At 40.3% G+C, this 23,626-nt stretch overlaps 1 protein-coding gene across 4 annotated transcripts in view; it reads right to left on the reverse strand.

Moving 5' to 3' along the window:
* Positions 1-1,107: 1,107 nt before the first annotated feature.
* The window catches only part of adam22 (ADAM metallopeptidase domain 22), an 87,204-nt gene continuing 64,685 nt past the window's right edge, over positions 1,108-23,626 (reverse strand). The window contains exons 15-32 of one of the 4 annotated variants that reach the window (XM_088084523.1): positions 22,381-22,480; positions 21,065-21,136; positions 20,641-20,733; positions 19,126-19,206; positions 18,971-19,021; positions 18,830-18,893; positions 18,610-18,715; positions 18,395-18,514; positions 17,149-17,317; positions 16,389-16,500; positions 15,526-15,616; positions 14,611-14,664; positions 13,919-14,119; positions 11,941-12,041; positions 11,556-11,622; positions 9,166-9,255; positions 6,593-6,716; positions 1,108-5,317 (exon numbers count right to left, since the gene is read on the reverse strand). In XM_088084523.1, coding sequence (XP_087940649.1) covers positions 5,297-5,317; positions 6,593-6,716; positions 9,166-9,255; positions 11,556-11,622; positions 11,941-12,041; positions 13,919-14,119; positions 14,611-14,664; positions 15,526-15,616; positions 16,389-16,500; positions 17,149-17,317; positions 18,395-18,514; positions 18,610-18,715; positions 18,830-18,893; positions 18,971-19,021; positions 19,126-19,206; positions 20,641-20,733; positions 21,065-21,136; positions 22,381-22,480 — 1,717 coding nt within the window. In that variant the 3' untranslated portion in view covers positions 1,108-5,296. The remainder of the gene's footprint in view (positions 5,318-6,592; positions 6,717-9,165; positions 9,256-11,555; positions 11,623-11,940; positions 12,042-13,918; positions 14,120-14,610; positions 14,665-15,525; positions 15,617-16,388; positions 16,501-17,148; positions 17,318-18,394; positions 18,515-18,609; positions 18,716-18,829; positions 18,894-18,970; positions 19,022-19,125; positions 19,207-20,640; positions 20,734-21,064; positions 21,137-22,380; positions 22,481-23,626) is intronic. The other 3 variants (XM_088084525.1, XM_088084524.1, XM_042490324.2) reach the window with 3 other exon arrangements.

Below are 23,626 nucleotides of genomic sequence, written 5' to 3' on the forward strand. Positions count from 1 at the left end.
TAGTATGACTTTTTGATTACATGTTTTACAACATAGTATAGCAATATTTTTCATTATTTTTTTAAAGCTATAGTATGGTACAACTAAAAGATTTTTTGCCTTTAATTGATAGGACAGAGTGAGTGTGAAAGGGGGAGATACAGGAGACAACATGCAGCAAAGGGGCAAGACCAGACTCAATGCAATGCATTGCAATTTGATGACTTTTTGATGATTAATATAGTAGGATTTTTTGATGCAATTTTTGACAACATAGTATAGTTTGACTTTTTTATGTATTTTTTTTTAATGATATAGTATAGTATGACTATTTAATGCGATTTTGATGTCATAATATGACTTTTTGATTATTTTTTTAGGACATAGTAGTCGTATTACTTTCTGATGACATTTTTGATAACACAGTATAGTAGTATTTTTGATAACTTTTTTAAGTACATACCATAGTATGACTTAATGATGCAATTTTTGGGGGGGGGTTACTATACTGAATGTTTGATTATATTTTTGACAACATGGTATACTATGATTTTTTTTTTTCCTGCAGAGTTTTCTGATATTTTGCCTGAGGATATGATACTTAAGAACTACATGAACTTCAGACATGTGGTCCCTGTTTCTGCCTCCATTGGGTTTGCTGTTGAACATTTGAAAAGGTGCATTTGGGAATCGCTTGATGAAGATGGAGACTAAAGCCACCCATCAAGACAGACTGCAGGCACTGAGGTTACAGTCAAAAGAGCATTTGTGATGAACAGATAACGTCATGCATTTCAGCGGAACCTACAGTGTACAATGACGGATGAGCTGTCTGCCAAACAAAGATATATTTGAACATAAATGGCAGGTAAACAGCATCCACCTGTGACAACAGAAACTGTGCTGCTTAGTGCAGAACTGTCCACGGAAGCGATGGCGGATGACGATTTAAAATCAGACCATACATCCAATTTTATGAGGCTCCAAAAGTTCGGCATGAGTTGTGCTTCAAGTGATCTTGTTTGGTTGAAGGTTATCAGAATCTAAGCCACAGTTAACATGGCCCCACAGGTAGAGTGTATTTTCCTCTGTAAATAAGGTCATTAGAGATGTCATCATAGACAGATGTGTTGATGAAAGTTTTATTTTATATTAAATATATTACAATACTGAATGATTAAGAGGAAAAAAAATATGGGGATTGATTTTTGCATCGTCAGTCTGTACAGCATACAGGCAAAATCAAAAAATAAATTAAAAAAAGACAGCAACTGCAGTATTTAGATTTGAACTAGTACATGTAGGGGTTTTCAAGGTCCCTGCAGCAGAGTGCTGATGTGTCTGGCAGGATGGGACCACATGATTGAGACTGGGTGGTACACGAATACATTCAAGTCTCTGGCCAGACAGAGACGGCTCACCTATGTGGAGCCAGAGTCCTCCTGTTAGGATCTGTCAGTCCAGCCTTGTGCGTAGGCAGATGCAGCAGATATGTTTGGAGGATTGACAGAAATCACTGCAGCCTGCATGGTCCCATCCTTAGCAGAGAGTCCTCAGAATGTAGTACAGCGCAGCGTCCATCACACTAGGACAAAAGTCTCGCTGTAGCACAGTATTACGATGTTAAAAATATTACACAAGCGCTCTGAGACAATGCTCTCTGCAGCCTTAAGTAGCCAAGGAAGACAACAGGGCCACTGGACACTGACCAATACTTAAAGATTACCAGAGCAGAGAAGAAAGCTCTGGTAGAAGGCAAATCATGAGCCGATACAGATCTCATTTACAACATTATGTGTCCAAAACGTTATATGATACAGATGAGAACATGCCGGAGGAACGACCACTTCGATTAGCCCCGGGACAAATGTGTTTCAAAAAACTGTCTCCATTCAAACTCATCAACACACATAATTACAATAATGCACTTAATTACTGTTTGAATCGTTGCTGTACATAACGCTAAGAAAAAGGTGAACGTTACAAAGGTACTTAATAAAAAAGATACTAGTAGCAATATCAGTCCAATATTGTGAAGATCGTATTACCTATACAGTCCTAATGCATACATGAATTACAAAATGAACAAGTGCCCACACTGCAACAAAACTAAACAGTAAAATGACAAACAGGAGGCGGTGACATAACTTCTACTCAAGGTAGAACAATGAGCTGTAACTGTACAAAGAAACTGCTTTTGGGGAGCATAATGGGATTCATTTCCAAAATAAAATCCACCTTAAATGGACAGTTAACCCCAAAATCAAAAGAGACATTTTACCTCTTACCTGTAGTGTTATATAGCAAGATGAATAGGTCTGTAATGAGTTGCGCTATGAGCACCACAAGCTGAGTGCCATCTTTATGGCTGATATCTCGGCAACTCACACCAAAACAATCTAGACAGATAAACAGCACTGTAAGTAATATGTATTTTTGATTTAGGGGCAAACTGTCCCTTTAAAAAGCTACACAAGCTCAACACCAGCACAAATAAAACTGTTCTCAATCATTTTTAAACCCTGCGACTTCCTGCCTTGAACTTTTCCTGACTTCGCTGACAACAGTCTGTGGTACACAAACCCATTTATGGTGCATTTCCACTACATGGTACCGGCTCTACTCTGCTCGCCTTAGGTATCCAGGACTATTCTGGGTGTCGTCTTCCATTAGAAGTTAGTACCGGGTTAGTACTGCCTCGGTGTAACTGGTCGTCATAGCGACCCCCGTGCCACACTGCCGTGATGTCAGTTTCAACGCAACACAAACATACGCACAGGGTTCGAGTTACAGGGTGGCTTTAGGGGGAGCCCCATTTTCCGGTGCACACCTCTACTAAAATATGTCACGTGCGTAAAGTGTAAGGCAGCGCGCGGTCAATAACAGGGTTACTGCGTAAAAGATTTTATGAACACCACTGTAAGCAGGAAACACTGCCAGCTACATTTCCTCTCCGTCGGATGATGAGGAGTTTCGGTGACTGCGTAAATGTAGGAATCTGAGCGCAGCGCCGCTTTACGCACAGATGGCCGCAGTTAAAATTCAAATAGTGGAGACAGATATCTGTAAAGAGCGAATAAACACACAACATTGACATATTACTGTATTTTTTTTTATAATTTCAGAAACTTTTATGTGCAGAAAACATATGATCTATAACACAAAAGTGAACGGTTTTTTAGAGCTTCCCCTGAACGTCTCAAGGGAGGCTTTCAGGGACTCCTTTTAGCTCCCCCGTAATTTGAACCATGCATACACACACACTCGTACTTGCTGAATGCGCTCGTCGGCCAGCAAGGCGAGGGACGTTTGCACCTCCTCGAGCGACCACGGCGGGATCTTCCTGGTTGCTATTTTGGGAAAGAAAAAAAATGATACAAAACTGCAGCCACGTTTGCTGTTCGCGCTGTTCCTGGGTATTCCGTGCGCCGCGCACTGGTGACGCAGTAACGATTCTGTCTGACCAATCAGTGGTCTGCAGTGTTTCACGTGACCGTTTAGTACCTTGTAGTACCTGGCTGGCCTTTTTGGAACCCCGGTAGAGCAGGTACCAAAAAAGGTGGTACAGGTACTTTTTCCCAATGGAAAACCAAAAAAAGGCGAGGAGAGTAGAGACGGTACCATGTAGTAGAAACACACCATTAGAAAACAGCACATAGGCAATGTGGGGGAGCTGGGGAGGGCTAAAAAAGTCTTTCAGCGACATGCTTGTTTCCCCTTATGGTCTCACAAACAGCCAACCAGAGAAATAACAATTTGATTATAGAACTGTCATGCTGTTGGTCTCCACAAGCTCAAACAGCAAGCACTGTACAGCATAGTTAATCATTTACAAGGCTAAATATCTCAATCATCACAGCTAAATCCAAAATGCACATTTCAATCACGGCTTCCAGATTCCTGGCCCAAGTCAGGCCATCAGTCCTAGTCTCACATTCATCTGAGCGACTTTGCGTGCTGCCACGTTGTGAAAATGGCAGCACACTGGTGTCAAACATCCAAATGTAGAATCAGGGGAAAATCATCTCAACTTTATCAACGGGAAATTTCCAAAACAAAATTTAAAGACCATGAGTGAAAAGTGGCACATCTATAACTACACCAAACACATCCCATTCAATCACTCGGGAATGGCACATAAAACTATTTAAATGTCCCTAAATAATACTCAACAGCTGCTTTCAAGAACACTCTTAATGTGCCACAATTGATCAGTACTTCCTCCGTCATTACTGGATGTCTGTGTTTCTCCCAGAGATGGATGAAAACCAGTGCTAAGATAATATAAAAACACTTTTACATTCTGCTGTGGATGGAAAAAAGCTATAGAGGTCACAGTCACACAGGAAAAAGCTGGAGGGAGGGGGGAAAAATAGAAACACAGACAGAAGAACGAGTGTGGGGGGGGGTGTCTCTTATCTACAGAGATCCGCTTCTGTCTACAACACAACACAGCAGGAAGAGATGTTGCAATCTCTTTCAAAATAAAAGCAAAAACATACTCTGTGTGTAATTTTACTGTACATATTTACACACGCATGAACAAACCGAGGGGAGGGGGAGCAGGGCGGGGTCGGGTCGAGTCCATTTCATCAGTCATGGGGCTATAAGTGGTGATACGATGTGGGTTACCTATAGTGGAGAGGAAGCATCTAAGCCTACAGAAGGTATAAAATCACTGCCCCCCTTGCATGCTTTCCTCTCCCATCAGATGGCTGTTCTTCTTGGTGGGAGGAGGCTGCTGATAAACAGGGATGTCTCATGCATACAGTGATTCACGTGCGTCAAAATGATCCAGCAATTCCAGAGATGCAGTGTGATGATGACCTGCTCCCGGCTCCGCTGCTCCTTTAAGAGAGGAGCTCCAAACAACTGGGGGGGGGGGGGTGGAGTTGTAGTGATAAGAGCTGAGCTAAAAGAGGACGTGTCAAGGTTTTAGGATGGGTACGAGGGGGTCGGGGTGGAGGAGGGTTTCCAGTCCCTTAGATGCGGCCTGAGCAGACAGGACAGGAACAGCTCGGTCTGAGCTCCAGCTGGTCTGGAGTGGATGTGGAGCTGGTTTCTCTGCCAGCGATCCGCATCGTCTTTGTAAAGATCCACTGAATGACACTGTCTGGAGAGAAAGCCTCGGAGATGCTTGTACACACTTACTCACACACGCCTTTGCTTATTTCCACTCCAGTGGGGGGGCTCTCTCTCCACTTCTCTTAAATAGCTTAGAGTCAATTTTGTTTAAATTTTTTGTGTTTTTCATTCATAGAAAAGGAGAGACAAGTGTAGTTCCTCGAGATCTTTTGCTGAGTGGGTGAGAAGGCTGTTATATTGAAGTTTCCCACAGCTGAGGGGGAGAAAGACAAAGGGATAGAGGAGGAAAGAATTAAAGAGAATACATTTTAACAGTAGGTCTTGTTTTTCTGTCATTTTAATTCCTAATTTTGGTTTTGTCTTTGTATGTACGCAATTAGTCATAGTATAGTACGTCAAAGAAATTCACATAAAAAGTCATAGTAGCCCATAGTATGTCACGAAAAACCGCACAAAAAAGTATCATATCTCATCAAAAATATTATTAAAAAGTCCAAGTATAGTATGTTGTTGGAAATAAAACCAAAAAAAGTAATTGTACTGAATGTCATTAAAAGTTGTATCAAAAAGTGATTGTATACTATGTCATTATAAAATTTCATCAAAATGTCGTAGAATAGAATACCAAAAAATCACACAAAGAAGTCGTGGTATAGTATGTCGCAGAAGAAGAAAATGCACAAGTAGTAGAAGTAGAAGGTGTTGGGGAAATAAATCGCAAAAAATCATAGTATAGTATGTGGAAAAAATTACTCATAAAGTTATTATAAAGTATATAGAAAAAACTCACAAAGGAAGTCATAGTATGACATGTGGAAAATAGATTGCAAGAAAATAAAAGCAATAATCAAACAATAGCATAGAATAGCATAGTATAGAATAATAAAAAAAAGAAACATCCCACAAAAAATCATTGTATTGTATGTCCAAAAAAATCACAGAATAAAGTCATAATATAGTATGTCTGGGGGAAAAAAACACCAAAACAGTCATTGTATAGTATGTTGAAAAATGTTTTTGCCTACAAAAAGTCACAGTATAGTAGGTTAAAAAAACATAGCCAAAAGCCATACTATAGTCTGTCATTTAAAAAAGGTCATAGTTTGGGAAAAAAACACATAAAAATCCCATGAAGACATCATAGATAGTATGTCATTTAAATCACACAAAAAGTCACAGTATAACAGGTAAAAAACCAAAATCATTATAGTATTGTCATATCTTATATAAAAATGACTGAAAAAAGTCATAGTATAGTTTGTCGGGAAAATAAATCACCAAAAAAATCACTATAATGTCATAATAAGGACTTATGTGGACTTATCATAATAAGCCATAGTATAGTATGTCATTAAAAATCACACAAAAATGGTTAAGTATAATATATTCAAAACAAATCACAAAAAAGTCAGAGTAGTATATTACAATAAAATTGCACAAAAAAGTCATACTATGTCATCTAATATCACAAAAGTCATAGCGTAGTATGTTCAGTCAACGATGTAATGTGCTCCGAATCGATACTTGCCCTGGCGCTCTGCCTGTTTGCTTTCCTCTGGTCATCGGGAAGAGGGGGCATGGGGTACGGGTACCTCCTGCTGGATGCAATAGATCCTGTAGAAGAAGTGGGAGACTTGGCAGGGGATAGCGTCCTGAGGAAAAGAAGAAGTGACGTTGTTAAAATATTGCCTCTTACGTTGATTTAGGATGAAGTTGGCCAAAGACACAGATGGATAAATGAGGTGAGATTCCACAACTAATGTTAGATCTATGACTTTGGGCAACATCCTCATTGAGCTGCTCTAATTATTCACTTTCCTGTAGAGAGAGGTTGATCTTAAAAGCTCTTACTGCCGTTTATCAAAAGCACAAAAACAGACAAGTCATGTGATCTCTTAATAACATCAGCTTTTAGGGGCAACCTCTGTACACAGCAGTACACGGGTCCCAGCAGCGGTATGGGCATAGTCGCAGTTTCCTGCAACTCACATGCTTCAGCCTGCCACAGCATTATTTTTCCTTCATCATCAGACACACAAACGGGCTGGAATCTGCAGAAATCCCCCTACAGCCACTGTTAAAAAAAACGTGCTGCTAAAGGTAACTTCTGCTGAGCCGGCGTGTAGTCTTGAACAGTTGAATGAGTGCGTTCGTTCATGTTTATATGAGGAATGCTGGGAGCAGTGAGTATGATGAGGTGACTGGGACGACAGACCAGACCGGAGCTGGGTGAGAACGACTGACAGAGAGTGAGAGGGAGAGCTCCTGTCCAGTGAAACGGCCACAGAGAGCCTGTCCCATGTACAGCACAGCAGCTCGTTTACACCACTGCTGAGCGGTGATCGGAAATACCTGGATTGGTCAAAGTAGTGGAGGGAGTGGATGGGCTGCTGGTTCCAGATGTATTTTTCTAAAAAAAATTCCTATATTTATAATATATTTTATTCTCATTTCTTAAGAAGTCATTAAAAGTCAAAGTACAAAATACTATGTTGTGAAAAAAAACACCACAAAAAGTCATCTTATTATACGTCATGAAAAGTCACACAAGCAGTCAATATAGTTTGTCAAAAAAATTACACAACAAAGTCGCTTATGTTATTAGAAATCAAAGTATATGTAGTTAAAACACACAAAAAGTCATAATATAGTATGTCATAACACTAATCACACAAAAAATCTGTTTCATATGTCATAAAAAATCACTCAAAGAAGTCATAGTATAATATGTCATTAAAAGTCACAAAAAAATCAAAGTTTAGTAAGTCGTTAAAATCACACAAATTAGTAAGAAAACAATTACACAAAGTCATAGCACAGTATGTCATTTAAAAGAAATTACACAAAAATGCCGTAGTATAGTATGTCATACAAAATCCACACAAAAATATGAGTATAGTATGTCATAAAAAAAAAATCGCAATGGTCATAAAATAGTATTATATATATCACTCAAAAAGCCAGAGTTTAATATGCTTTTTAAAAAAAAAAAATCAAAATGTCATAGTATAGCATGTCATAAAGAAATCGCACAAAAAAAGTCAAAGTATAGTATGTCATTTAAAAAAATCACACTCATAAAAAACAGGTTTGAGGTTAAGAGTATTTTTTTGATTTGGGGTTGAACTGCCCCTCTTAGCTTTCTGACTGACTGTTTAATTAGATTATTTAATCCAGAGCACTTTGTGCTGATATGAAGAAATAATCTGTCAGTAAATAGCCTTTAGTTGTACTTCTGGAACCGGAGCTCCCTGACGTCTACACGTCTCCACTCTTAGTAGATATACCAGCAGGGCGAGGGGCAATGAAGGGCTCCTGGACACAGTGAAGGTCTATAGATTACAGCACTTGCCGACCGTTGACATTTAGCTCGGTGAAGTGACGAAACTGTCGCTGACATGGGACCGGCGCTCTGCAGAGCCAGGGTGCCCATTAGCTTCCCTGTCAGGGAAACCTTGTGGCTTGTGATCATCTATAGACCTTAAATACGACCAGAGTGATGGCCTACAGTTTGTCACAGCAGCACAGTGATGATGTCAGCGCCCAAAATGTTTGGCTCGGCAGTGACATCACACTGATGCTAAGGCACATGAGGTCACTGGGAGCGAGGCAGCGCCGACATACAGACACTTACTGACAGAACAACACGCAACATGCAGAGGCAACAAGAGACTGAGGGGGAGAAGCAAAGAAGGGAATAAGGAGAAATTAGGAATAACATGTTATAATATTCACACTAGCACAGGCAGTAAGAGCCATTGGTCTTTTTGCAGAATGAAAACAAAAATCTGCAAAGTAAAGTGCAGCTGATTCAAAAGAAATAGATGTCTACAATCAAACTAAAAGGAAGAATGACGTAAATTAGAATAAATATTTTCATGTAAAGCAGAAAATCTTCTTTTTAACACTCAGCAGCAACCCCTTTGTGGAACTACAAGTCACAACATGCCAGCTGTCAATCACACTTCCCCTGAGATATTATTTTAAACGTCCAGATTGAAGCTAATTGCTACTTTCCTTGACCAAGCCACAAATCAAACCAAAAGTGAGGGGGGTTTTTAGACAAGCGTGTGGGGTACAGGACATGGTCTGAGGAAATACCTAAGGTAAGGTCCTTGAGTGTTTCTATTCACATCTTCTACCCATTTAGTTACATCATAAAACTCTGTTTTGAAGCGAGGGGTTAAATACCTGTGGGAGGGGTGGGGGAGGGGGTGATGGACACAACACAAGGAGGGGGAGAAGAGAGAAAAAGGAAGGAGGGAAAAGAAAATGAAAAAGGACAGAAAAATCTCCAGAAATAAGCACGTGTGGGGAGGGAGAGAGAGGAAGAGGAAATATTTTTAGGAAAGCAGAGCAGAGCAAAGATAATCCTGAACAAACACCAAGATGCAATCGAGAAAAAATGGTGAGAAGATGGCAGACAGACCTGTGTGTGGTTTCAGATGAAAACGGCACCATGGAAATCACAAACAACTGTGTCGTGTGTTACAGGCTCAGTTGCATATCGGTTACATGTCAACGTCATTCCAAGCAGTTAGCAGTCAGTCTCATGCTCGCAATGAGAACAGGTGCACTGCAGACAATTTAAATGCCAAGACCTTCAAACCCACAAACAAACAAACCAACACGCCAGGCTGGGAGGCAGCCGATGCACGCTGTTCATTCACAGTCAACGGGCATAACAGTTTATGCAAAAACTTCACGTATTCACAGCTAAGAGTTCAAAAGGTGCTGTACAGCCTCACAAGCCAGACAACGCAAGAGACAACGTGACTGCACGGTCTTTTGATTAGACGAGCTTATGAGGCTTTTTGTACAATTTGCAAAATGCAAAATTTGAGCAGAGTGTTTAATCCAGAGTTGTGTGAGGTTTTTTTTGGTTTGTTTTTTTCAGCTATACCTTTAATGGATAAGGACAGTAATCTTTTATTTTGTATTGTCAACAAATCCTATGAAAAGACCACAATCAAATATTTTATTTTACCTTTATTTAAGCAGGTTTGTCCCACTGAGATTAAGAATCTCTTTTCCAAAGGAGATCTGGCCGAGTCATATATGAATATAATATAATATTTATAAATATAAATGAATCCTAATAAAACATACTATTTATGTAGCCTGATATCACTTCTTCCTCTGTGCCATAGACCTCCACTATAGACAGAATATCATCACACTAACAACAATCCCATCCAGGTAGACAACACTCAGCTAATTTCAACTCATTACTCATTTTCAGCTGTAAACTGCAACATTTAAAAGTATATAGTTAACTATAGTTCTATAGTGCTGTTTTGATATACGCCGTTAAATTTCAAGCGTCTTTAATAAATCAACTGCAGGCTAGACAGTGTACTGCTGTGGATGTTGGCAGCAGCAAAATGTATTTTTTAAAAAATCAATATAAGTGTATACTATATTTAGAATTTTTCCTGTTTTACCTCACACATTAGTCAGCTGAGGCAGCGGTGGACCAGCAGCTCCTGTGCTCTGCAGAGTAAGACCTCGTCCACATGTACATGGGTATTTTTACAAACACATTTTTTCCAACATTTAAAAAATATTTCCATAGTACTTTTTTTTAAAAAAATCTGTCCACATCAAAATGCAAATTCAGGTGATGTTGGCCAATCAGAAGCCTGAAGTCATTAATGGAAAAGGCATAACCACAACAATGGAGTATCGCAGGAGAGAATCCTGTCGACTGACACTGAAGTGAAGTTACTCCTCAGTGTCACACCTGAGTGTAAAGTGAACAAAATCCAAGAAAATGTGGACTGAGAGTCTTGCCAATCAAAGCTCTTTTCTGAGACCGTTCTGAGACGTCCTCAGAGTTTCCTCATCACAAGGACGATTTAACCCAGACCGCCATCACCACTAAGCTCAAGCTGATACGGGGAAAACGTAGGCAAGCAGAAGACGCCTGTCGGAAAGCGGCTATGGCAGAGTAGTTCTACTCTACTTTGAACTGTGAGGAGATAACGACAAACACTCTGCCGTCAAATAAAGGAGACAAGCAAAAAAAAAGTTTTCCTGTCTACATATAAACACTGAAAGTGAAATTTCTGAATATTTTCACCCTGAAAGGAGATTTCCAGATGGTTCATTTTCAGTAACCTAAAAATCTGAAAGGTCAAAATGCATAGAAAAAGATACGTTTTTAAAAATACCCGTGTGCATGTGGCCTAAAATTACTGATTTTGTCAGTGAAGTTTGGTGGCTTTGAAATAAACTCTTAAGTTCCCTGTGGACCAGGTCTGTCTGACTGCGTGGTAAAAAACATGAAAATATAGTTTACGTGTTTGTTTGTTTTGGTCTTTTCAAGGCATTTGTTGACGTAAAAACTACAAAATAAAGCATAACATCAGCTTTATCCCTCAAAAGAACCCCTTAAGTCTATTTCGACCACAACTTCTCCTGATCTGCACATCCCGTGTACAAAGTTCATTGACATCGTGACATGACCAAGGAGCCAAAACAGAACTTACTCTGTGGAGTTGGAGCGAGCACGGAACTTCTTTCCTTTAAGTTTCTTACGATTACCGCTCAGATTTCCTATAGAGAAACGGAACATAAGCACACACTTTAAATACAATCATATACTGTGACGTGAATTATTTACTGGGGGCATGGTTTAGTAGGATTACAGTGTGTTGGTTTCTTCAAATTTTAAGGAAAAGGCATAATTCCAGTGGTAAAAAAGGAAAATTTGTGGATAAAATTCACTATATTAAAAAAGACAGTTTCCTTGCTTTGTTTTGCGTAAACAAACACTTTGCCGCTCTTCTTTTTGAGGCACCCAGGTGGAATTCAGAGCAGCAGAAGCTCAACTATTTTCTCTTCCTGCAGGGTCTGAGGGGATCTGAGCATTACCTTGCCACGAGTTGCTCCTCGGTCGCCCATTTTCACAGATGTCAGAGATGTGTTTGGCATCTGGGATTCTCTCGCTCCATGAGTGGGATAGGCCATTAGATCTACATGCACACACACACACACAAACACACACACACACGCAGCATGGACAGATTATCATCAGTGAAACATCGTTCTCCCAAGCTGCTACAAATCACTACACGCTGTTCTGCTCCTACTGCATTAGTGGAGACGAGGGAAAGGCGGAAAATGAAGACACCATCGCAGCAGATGGCAACATTAGGAGCTGTGAAACGATATCATGGCAGCTGGATGATTAGGGATGGGCCTTTTTACTTATATCTTTATTTGAGTACTCAAATTAAACTATTGTAGAGTACTCAAGTACTTGGGAAAAAAATCTAACAAAAGAAAAGAGTCAGAGAAACGAACACCCATTTGAAAACGCAGGTATGGTTTAGGGTTAGCCTTCCTTTCTGACTGTTTATTTTGTCAAAATACTACATCACCTGGTCGCTGAGGGCCATGATCATGTATTTGTTATCATGGGAGGGTGAGGGGTTGTCAACCCACACCTTGTGCGATCTGAATCTCCAAGGATGGTCATGGGGGGGATTCATGAGGTCTTTTTTACTTTTTCAATGACTCTTTTTGTAAAAGGATAGAAACAGGAAAAGAATCAATCCGGTCTTAACTTTTAAGTTTGCTCTTCACTTACAGTCCCTCACGCACACTAGTTATATTTCTGACTCCAGCCGGTTGAGGAAACACCATAAAAAAAGAAACTCAGGTCTTTCCTCGGGCTACCTGGCTTTGCCCTCTATTTTCTGTATCCTCCTCTGCAAACAAAAACAAAACAAAAATTCCTCCCTAAACAATGCCCGGCTTCTTTGTTCCCAGAGGCCACGCCCCCTTCACCTGTGTGCAGCAGCACACCTGAACAGAGTCAACTGGGAGGTGATGAAAAGAAAAGAGCAGAGGTGAGAGAGAGATGAGTTATTTTTAAAAAGCTTTTTGAAGGTTTCTCTTTAGGACCCTCTCCCAACACAATACCTGTGTTTCCCCCCTCCCCTTTGTGCCACATTATGATTACATTTCACCACTTTACAATTAAAAGGTTCAGTTTGAGATGTTAGAAAAAATAGAAAAATGATATGAAACTTTTTGTTTTCTGAATTAAAAAAAAGTAAAAGAAAAAAAAACTCACATAATGTTCAATAAGCTATCACAGAACAGGAATGACTGTATTTTGAGAAGAATGTCAGATAAAACTTTATAATTCTAAGGTGACAATTTGCTTATTATTATTTTGGATGGTTGTAGCATAGCACCTTCTTTCTGCTTACAGTTTTTTTAATACATCTTGGAAAAGACATTTTGAGCATAGTTGGATTTTATCATTATAGCCTAGTGCTCACCATTCTTTCAGATAACCATTTTTTTGTCTTTTTGCCTTTATTTTCTGGAACTACTTAATGTGCCAAAGGGTTGCAGGTTGGAGTCGAACCTGCGGCCGCTGTGGCGTGGACACAGCCTCTGTACATGGGGCGCCTGCTCTAAAAGGTGAGCTACTGGACGTCCTGTGATCCCCGTTTGGCCTGAAATGTTAAATCATGTGATGTCTGCCTGAAAAAGTTGAACATTATTTGCAGCTTTGCAGATCTATAATTTCTGCTCGTTGGATCTGTGCAGATATTAATAGACAGCAGTTGTGTTTTTTTTTCCAAAACCAACAACAAAGTGAGTATACGTCCCTGTGATTTGAAAACTACAGTTTTGAGGTTTTCTGCCCAGCAGAGAGATGTTCACGACTTTGAAAACATTTTGGTTTAATTCCAAAATGTTTGCAAGAAGAGAAACATAATGAAAGCCATGATAATGACAAGCATGACATGAACACACCAGTGATTAAGAGAAGACAATAAACACACACACACAACTGCTAGCAGAACGAATGAGTGACGATGGGATGGCACACCTGAAGACAAACAGTGAGATGTTCTGAGAAATGGATGGGATGGAGGGGGTGAAGGACAGGGTGCAAATCTGCAGGTGCGACAGGCAGGCTGACCTCTTCTTGGAGCTGCAGCCCGAGTTTGTGCTGACACCCGGAGGCATGTCGCTGTAAAATGAGTCTGCATCCCCAGGCTTTGTTACATAGTCACCTGGGGGCATTTGCCTGGAAATACAGAGGAATACTTTTAGACACAAAATCGCAGTAATAACAGGAATAATCCACCCTCAGATATTCTTACAGTTATATATCATAAATCTACAATGTTCAACAAAGTATTTTTGTTCTTACTGATTTATCTGCATTATTTATGTACATTTACTCAAGAACTATAATTAAGTTCAAATTTAAGGTACTTTAGGCAGCATTATCGTTCTATTTTACTAAATTTCAGAGGGAAATACTGCAATTTTTACTCCACTATTTTTGTGACAACTATAGTTACTGGCTACGTTTCAGTTAAAGAGTTTGTGGAAAAATAGACAGTAGGAACAGCATATAAAATACAATTGGTTACAAATAATTTATTCATCCATCATCAACTCTTATCACTTGAGTGAAGGATTTAAGGGCTATATATATTTAGAGAATTAAAAAGCACAGCCAACACACAGAAATGTCATGTAAAAGTTAAAGTTGAGTTAAAGTGAGCAAACCGGCAGAATCTTCGGTGAACTTCAGACTCAACGTAGCGTTTTTGCTTGTAGCTCCTGTGAAGAGAAGTATCGTTAGTCCAACAGTAATACAACTTTTGTTAAATGCATTGCATAATATTACTGATTCACGTACTTGTGGATTTGCAAGGTTCCCACAGACCAATGAATTTTCAAATCGTTTCCATGATGTTTTACCCCATTTCCATGACTTAACGAAAGTACTTTAATAGGTAGTCCTATACGGCGATCAGAGAGCACTATAATGAAGCTGGATGGAATCAAATTTCTATGTAATAAAATTCATATTTGAGGTAGTTTGTGCAACTTTATTCTTCTATTTCACAACATTTTTTGCTGCAGAGCCTACATCCAGCCCGGATAGGGTCTGCCTCTCTTATACTATCATGAGTCATGTATTATATGAGTCATTTAAAGCCATACATTATTAAACATGTACTTCCCCGGCATTTGCCAATAAGCACAGCGCTACAGTTTCAACACAGTGCAAGACTTCAAATTAGTAATTAGATAATATGCATTAAAAAAACAACCTCAAATTAATTCCAAACCATTTCCAGGCCTGGAAAACAGGGTCTTTTTTCTTTTTTTAAAGTCATAACTTGACATGACAGGGAGAACCAGGCCCCTCAAACCGAATCATTTTTACAGCACCTGCAATCCCTTGTCATATTTTTCTTTCTTTGTCTCAATGATTTTTGGAAGCCCTTAAGATCTGAGATTATTGTAAATTCAGAACTATGTATAGAGGAAATGTTTTTTTTTTCCTTATACTGTAAATTATCCTACAAGTCACAACCCCTCAGATTCTCCCAGTGACCCCCTGTGGTGGCCCAAACGACCGGGCTAGGAACCACTGATGTAGAATATCACAATGCAGGCAGCAGGGACACTCACTTGTAACACCAGGCTGTAACAGCCAGTATGAGGGCGAGGAAGAGGATGGAGCCTGTGATGGCCCCGACGATGATGTTGGTACTGGTGATACCTGAGACAGCGAGAGAGAGAGAGAGAGAGAGAGAGAGAGAGGAGAGAGTAGGGAGCCGAAAGTGTATTAATTGAACGTGTGTCTCTTGTTTCCTCCATCATGTGGACACAAGGGGATACACAAACCACAAAACACTGCAGCAGAACACAAAAACACAGCACACTTAGCAGGAGAAGTGTAAAAGGAGAACAAGGGGGACGAAACTGAGAACAACCAAACTGCTGTCAATCCTCAGCACAACTCTGAGGGGAACGTACATGTGCAGTAGGTTCCCATTTAGGATAACATTACAAACGGCTTGTACTCAGTAATGGTCAGAATGAACTGACCGAGGTGGAGCTGGAGGTGGGGTGAGAGAGGAAGAGGAGGACCAGGAAATGACATCAAAGACGGGACGAATACAATGAAAAGGAACTCAAATCTGACCTCAAGTCACTCCGTCAAAGACATCAGCCTGTCGACAAAGAATGAGTGTGAAAATAATGACAAAGAAAAAGAATGACATGCATGGTTCAGTGAATACAATGCAGCTGGTGTTAATGAGCAGGCATGAAACCCACACAGAAGCTAAAATGATACAAAAAGCAAAGAAAAGCTTCGACATAATATTTGTGGATGGGATCAGTGAAGGGAGATAAAAGAAGAACTGAAAGAGATGAAGTGATATGAAAAGAGTTGAGAGGTGTGAAAAGCAGAGGTGAATGAATGTAGAAAAAGTTTAGACAATGTGAGATGAAGAGCGGTTATCAGTGAGAGCGTCGACTTCTCTCACCTGAAACTGAGGCCGTGGGTCCGACCACGAGGTAACTGAGAGGAGACGTGGAGTTACAGTCCTCTCCTGCCCAACCCAGGTAACACACACACTTCAGCTCACTGCTGCACACCTACAGCACAAAAAGTTAAAAACAAATTATTTTGGCACTGGTGCATAACACAACAGCCCTCTGGAACTTCAGCTGAATGGTCGTTATAACTGTCCCAGAAACAGTTTTAATAATGTGGTTTTTTTATATGTTTAAGTTATAAATTCATTGCCTTTAAGTTCGTTGTTGGTCGTAAAGTCATTAAAAAGTCATTAACAATGTAAAAATTAAGTTGTTAAAAAGAGTAAAAGTTATGATTAAAATGTGTCTGGAAGGTACTTTAACATTTGACTCCAGAGTATTCTACACGTGGTCCGAGAGGCGCACACAGTAATTATTCCTTATTTTGTTTCACATTATGTGTAATGTTGTTAATGTGCATTAAGTGGACATTAGTGGTGCATTTGGGCCATTTTGTTTTATTTCAGCATGTTTTGTCATGCTTGATGACAGACACTAGATGGAAAAAAAATGTTCACGGTGTATGTGTTTGACGTTGAGGAAACAAAGACGGAGAGAAAATAAATCGGGTATAAATATCAGTACTAACTGTGGCCATTAATTCTTTGGACAGGTGTAGCTGCAGTCATACTCTTGTGTGTGAATGTGTGCACTTGTTCTCTCTGTGTGTGTGTGTGTGTGTGTGTGTGTGTGTGTGTGTGTGTGTACCCCATGTCCAGAGCAGACAGTCTTGTCGGTGGTCCCAGGGCAGGTGCTGAAGTTGAATTGTTGGACAGGAAGACATTTGTGATTGAAACAGATGCGGTCCGTCCCGCAGGCCGTCCCATCCTCGACGTAGCCGAGGTCAGTGTCTCCGTCAATCAGCACGTGAGCGCCGCTGTAGAACAAACATACCCGAGTCGCTCACATAGCACATCTTTTTCTCTGTAAAAAACAAGTGCTTTTCATGGCACTATCCCTGCTGGGAAAAGCAGCGACAGGTTGTACATAAACACCCACATTTAGGGGCTAAAAAGCTGCTGGAAATGAGTTGCTAAATCACTTGCTGTTTGTCTCAGTGATCTGCAGCTTGGCAGCATGTTGCCCAGTACTGCCATAGATGTATTAAGAAAGTCTGGATACAGCCATGGAGGCGGGGCCCTGTTCATTCCTATGAGAGCTGCTCTTTGGCTCATTAACCTAAAAATGGCTCTTTGTCTGGGGATAGAACACCTGCATCTCAGGGCCCAGGAGGCCTGCGCACTAGAGACTTACAGCAGCTGGCAGAGCAACTGACGTCTGGTTTAATGCTTCCCTAGCTTAAATGGCGGTCTAAAGACTTTAGACTTTACAAATGTTATTGAACTGGATGGCTTGAATTTAAATAGTGAAATGAGTCATTTTATGTGACCGACCTAATTCCACTTTTGGCCACTATGTAAAATTTGTATCAGAGCCTGGCGCACCTTCTGGGGGTTTGAGTACCACAAGCCACCATCCCCTCCACCTCCGATGATCAATATACTTCAGATACTATGTCGCTTTAGAAACGCTGATATGATTTGTATGAAACATACAAATGTAATGTATTCTTGGTTTGCAGAAACGTACAATGCAAACATTTTCTTCTGGCATCTCAGATGAATTTCCTACAACTCAACATAAAAGCACCATTCAGACTTCCAAACCTTCTAAGGTTAGTTTAATAACTAGTTTACTAACTCCATTACTACCTCCTGAAAAGTACAGGGAATATGTCCCCTGTGTCCCCCCTGTAAATTACGCCCCTGCTATCAGTTGAACGGTAATTGTTGCATTTGCTCAGCTGTGCACAGTATGTTTAACAGCTGGAAACACAGAACCAGGGAACAAAACTAGGCCACAGATAAAAGATAGATCACCAACAGTCTTTTTTTAGGCTTTTAGTTTAGGCTTTGAGTATTTTAGGAAGTGTTTTTTCCTCAGTGATGTGTACCTGCAGTCCAGAGAAGCACTGTGTCGGGCCACAGAGAACGAGGTCAGCCCTCCCTGCAGCTCTCCCAGTCGCGGGGCAGGTGAGATGTTGGAGCACAGCAGGTACCCACAGTGAACATCTCTGAAATACAAAGACACAACCAAACATCATAAAGAGTAATAAGTAAGACGAAAACAGAAGTACACAGGGTTCAGTCACAGAAAGGAGTCGCTCACTGTTTGTTACACTGAATCCAGGTGTCTTTGTCCTTCCCACAGTTTCCTTTCTCTGTCCCTTCAATGTTTAATTTCTCGTAACAGAACTTGTCAGCCGCTGTTGCCTCTGAAGGAGACGCAATGTGATAAAAATTAGGAGTTAGAGCTTAAGGAGTTTATCTCTAGCAAAGGTGTTATAGAGATGCATGTGGACTTTTGCACATAGAAATATTCCACTTACTCTCTCCCCAAATGTACTTGCACTGTCTGTCTTTGGTCTTACATCTTCCATTGAAGCAGCGACCCTGCAGAGAGAAACACAGTGTCAAAAAACAAGATCTGCACGGAAGTAAAACGTTTTAAAAAATGTCAAATCTCTCACCTGGTCTTTTTCACACGTGTAGCCGTCCATCTTGTGCACATTTGGCGGACACTGCGAAAAAATAAATAAAAACTCAGAGATACTGTCTGAGCAGTGCATGAATGTTGAGTCGTCAGCTCTGGTTGCAGAAAACTTTAAGGAAAGCTCAGGCTTACCTGGCTGGAGTTGCCTGTGCAATTTTCTGGGATGTCACAGTCGTTTACTGCATCTCTGCACACAACTCCCATGAACTCCATCTGTACCGGCATACAAAAAAGGTCCAATGAGTGTTTCTAACTACGCTTTGTGTCACACAAACAGGACTCTATTTGTCAACCCTATGCACAGTTGGTGTTTTGTGGCACTCTTTCTCTCTTTCCTCTTGACATCCAAAACTACCATTAGATGACAAGTCTGTGTACCCATCCACAATTTAACAACATTTCTTTATTCATTTGGAGGTATCTGAGAGTTTAAATGCTGTTACAACCATGTCAATAGTAGTACAGGGAAAGGAAATACTGAATTGGAAATTTTTGATTCGGTATGTTTCCAAAAAAAGTAGCTGAAACTATTATCACTTGTTCCAGTTGGCCTCTGATGGTACAACAGTGTTTTAAAGCAAAAGAAGAAAAAAGTCAGTAAATATAAGTGGAAATGGCCACTAGAGAACCAAAAAAGATATTATCTTTAGGCGCTCCACCTTAAGGTTAGTGGAATGAGTAGTTACACTGACCAAAAAAAATACATTGAATTTACTGTCACGAGTTGAAATAAATAATTTTTCTATGCACACAAACAGCTGATGTAACTACTAGTTTGCACAACTGAAGAGCTCAAACTTTCAGAAAACATCTCAGGGAAGCTCATTTACGCCGTCTTCACCGTGGTCTTGGCCTGACAGCAGTTTATCCTCGTAGCTGACTGGAGTGGGATAATGCTCACCTTTGATGGTGTCAAGTGCTTTAGAAAAGTGTTCTGTTTATTGATGAATCCCCTGGTGACCAATAAATGCATATCAGCAGCCCTAGTCATGTCAAATCAATCATTTAGAGTGCCTAATAAATTTCATTTCTTCAAGATAAAACTGCACATTTTAGAATGGCCTTTCACTGTGACCATCTTTAAGGAGCACATTTGTAATAATAACACTGTTTAATGATCCATCTATTATCTGAAACTGCTTATCCTGTGCAGGGTTGCAGGGATGCTGATCCCAGCTGACACTGAGTGAGAGGCGGGGTACACACTGGACAGGTTGCCAGACTGTCACAGGGCTGACACGTAGACACAGACAACCATCCACGCTCACATTCACACCTACAGGTAATTTAAAGTCACCTATTAACATGCATGTCCTTGGACTATGGGAGGAAGCCGGAAAAAACGGAGTAATCCCTTCCAAACACAGGAAAACATGCAGCATCTTGATATATGCCACACCTGTCAGGTGGATGGATTATCTTGGCTAAGAAGAAGTGCTTACTGACACAGATGTTAACACGTTTGTGCACAAAATGTTACAAAAATAAGCTTTTTGTGTGCTTTAAAAAGTCTTAGATCCTTCATTTCACCGTGTGAAAAGTTGGGGCAAAAACAAAAGTGTTGTTTTGTTGTTTTGTTCTGTGTAGTACATCTGTTTTACCAAATGCAACAACACTTCAACATGAAAGCTGTAGCCTGTTGTGTACCTGGCAGCTCTTGCAGCAGAGTCCGTTGCTGCACTTGGAGCCTTGGGTCAGGGTGCACTTGTTACAGCAGGCCTCCCCCTCTCTGGCACACTCCTAAAAAACAAACAGGAGAACAAAAGCTGCTCTCAGATGTCTTGCTTTGATTTGATGCAAGCTGTTTTATGCAACACATTATCTCCTCTAACAGTTTTATCTATTCAAACAGAGGTCTCTCTGGACAAACTGATCCTGCAGTACACAGTGCCTTAATTTCTCCAACGACATTACTTCATTACTTTAAATTACCTCATTAGTCTGACACAGCAGGTGGTTTTGTAGTCAGATAATTAGCCCACCATTTTGACCTTGCGTAATATTCATGTTAACCATTTACGATAGTACACATGTCTGTATTAGTATTCATCTCTTCAGTACTGTAACTTACTGCCGGGCTGCCACAGTCACACTCCTCTCCTGGCTCCACAAAACCATTTCCACACACTGGTGGGTCCAACAGCTGAGGCAGGGGAAAGGGGAGAATTAATATTCAAACTACTAAAAAGACACACATATACATGCATACAACCACTGACAGGTGAAGTGAATAGCATTAATCCTTTTGTTACAATGCAATGTTTTGCTGAGAAACATTGAGTTCTGACATTTATGTGTATGACACCCAAACCCACAAAATGCAGTCACAAACCAAGTACACCCCAGGCGGGGGTCAATCAGGCCTCCAAATTTCGCAGATCCCAATCTCATTGAGCATCTCTGGGGAGTGCCAGTACCCCATCTAGCAATTCACAGCACCTATTTTCCACCAACATGGAACCACTTCCCTTCTGCCTCCTGTACCTAATTTTGAACTTTTCAGAGCATTCAGACCAAAAATAAATTGGTTCAGAACCAGAAAACTTGTTTTTCACCTGACACCAAAAAATAACAGGTTTTTCTTGACCTGACGTGCCAACCATGATGACATCATATGGCACAGGATGTAAAGAGAGGATGGAGATGGAGAAGGCAAAAATGGAGAAGCCAAGTGAGAAATTGTCAGACAAAAAAAGAGTGTGCAGTGGTCTCATTATTAGTTTAGTCGTGCTTGTTTTGGGAGGAAAAACAAATATTTGTAATAACAGATCAAAAGTTTGCAGGTAATCAGTGTGATCTGCTATTGTACTTCTACTGTTTATTTCTGCCTTGCATTGTCCAACACCCTCCGTTGATGATGCATCCTGGATTACAATGGTGACGCGAAAAACTGGTGGAAACATGGGTTAGTTCTCTAGATAGCACCATGGTTTTAATTATCCTGAATGGTTCAAGAACCAGAGCTAATTTGGTGGAAAAGCGGTACCAGAGGTCCTGTGTCCACATCTCCACACGTCAGAGTCCAGTCTCATCCAAGGAGGCTAAACGTAGGTTGGACATGGCTCCACTGTTAAGGCACGTCCACTGCATGCTCGATCATTTTGGGAATTTGAAAGCTGGATCGACACCTTGAGCTTTTTGTCATGTTTCTCCAGCTATTCTTGAAGAGTTTTTTGCTGTATGGCATGGTGAATTGTCCTTTTTCCATGAGTACTTGGTCTGCAAGTGTTTGTGGGAGGTGCAGTTCAAGTGGCATCCACATTAATGCCAGGACCCAAGGTTTCCCAGCAGAGCATTGAATTATGACAAGATAATCAGTGTTATTCACTTCACCCATCAGTGGTTTTTAATGTTTTGAGTACGCATTTACGTTTGAGTGTGATATACCTTCAGAGGTTTGTTGAACAGACAGGCTCCTCCTCCGCTGTTTAGAAAGTTGTGGTACTCCTCCAGGTTGCAGTCGGAGAACCTCTTGGGCAGGTAAAAACTGTTCAACACAACCGCAGCATATTATGCCGTTACCATGGATACAGTACACACAGCATGCTAAAATAATACTGGAAAAGAGGGATAGGCTTTTCCCCCAAAACACACATTACAGGACAAAAATACTCTGTTTTTTACCCACACTTATTGACACATTTTCATACCTCACATTTAATTTTGGTGCAACAGACATATCAGGTTTATCATATTCAATAAAGTTTGATTTCTGACATTGTACCATGAATATTTCAGGTTTTACCACAGGTTTACCATACTCACAGTTCAGAGGAGATCCTTACTAAAACATGGAGGTAGATATACAGTAGAGCTAAGATAGTGAGGATCATATAGAGGTACAGTGTGTTTAGGATGTAAATGAATTCTAAGATGCATTTATGAATTTGCCCTGGAAATGATTATTTCTTTTTGAACAGTTATTGCATCATCAAGTGATACTAACATGATCACATTAAAAAATTCACAAAATAATCAGAACAGAAATCAAGCTCATCAACCCTTAAATGCTCTGTGTGATTGCTTTAATTCACTTACGGTAAAAATATAAAAATGCAGCTTGATGACACATTTACATCTGAAGTATTTCAACAAATCTATTACCATCAAATGTGTTGATCCATGCTCCATGATCTGATGGTTTAATTAAACAGACCCAAACCTGAGCAGCACTTAAATATTGCCATCTTCTGCTGCACTTAATGCTGATTATGCTGCTGGCACATGTTTAACTGGAGTGCCTCGCTGGCTCATCAGGAGACAATGCAATAACAGACAGTCTGGGGCTGTGAGAGGTCGTCATTATTCGATATGAAATGTGTCTAAACAAAGCCACCCACAGTGATAATGGCTGTTTAAGGAGCCAGTAATGATGCTATGATGATGGATGAAGCACACTACAATATTTCATGCAGATTTCCTGAACTCATCAGGTTTTAAGGTGTTCCCAACTCTCAGAGTTGCATCTTTGATATTGAAATTTGAGCTTAATCTTGTCAAAATCTTGTAGTGTTTATCACCTTTTAAACAGTAACGAGGGATGAAACGAAGATGAGGCGTGCTTTGATGATTCACCGGTGACCAGGAGGAGTACAATCATTTCTATGTGAACTAATATCATCATTATTCAGAC

This window comes from Plectropomus leopardus, chromosome 11 (genome assembly GCF_026936395.1).
Source record: "Plectropomus leopardus strain MGB_pleo_1.0 chromosome 11, ASM2693639v1, whole genome shotgun sequence".
NCBI classification, from domain to species: Eukaryota; Metazoa; Chordata; class Actinopteri; order Perciformes; family Serranidae; genus Plectropomus; species Plectropomus leopardus.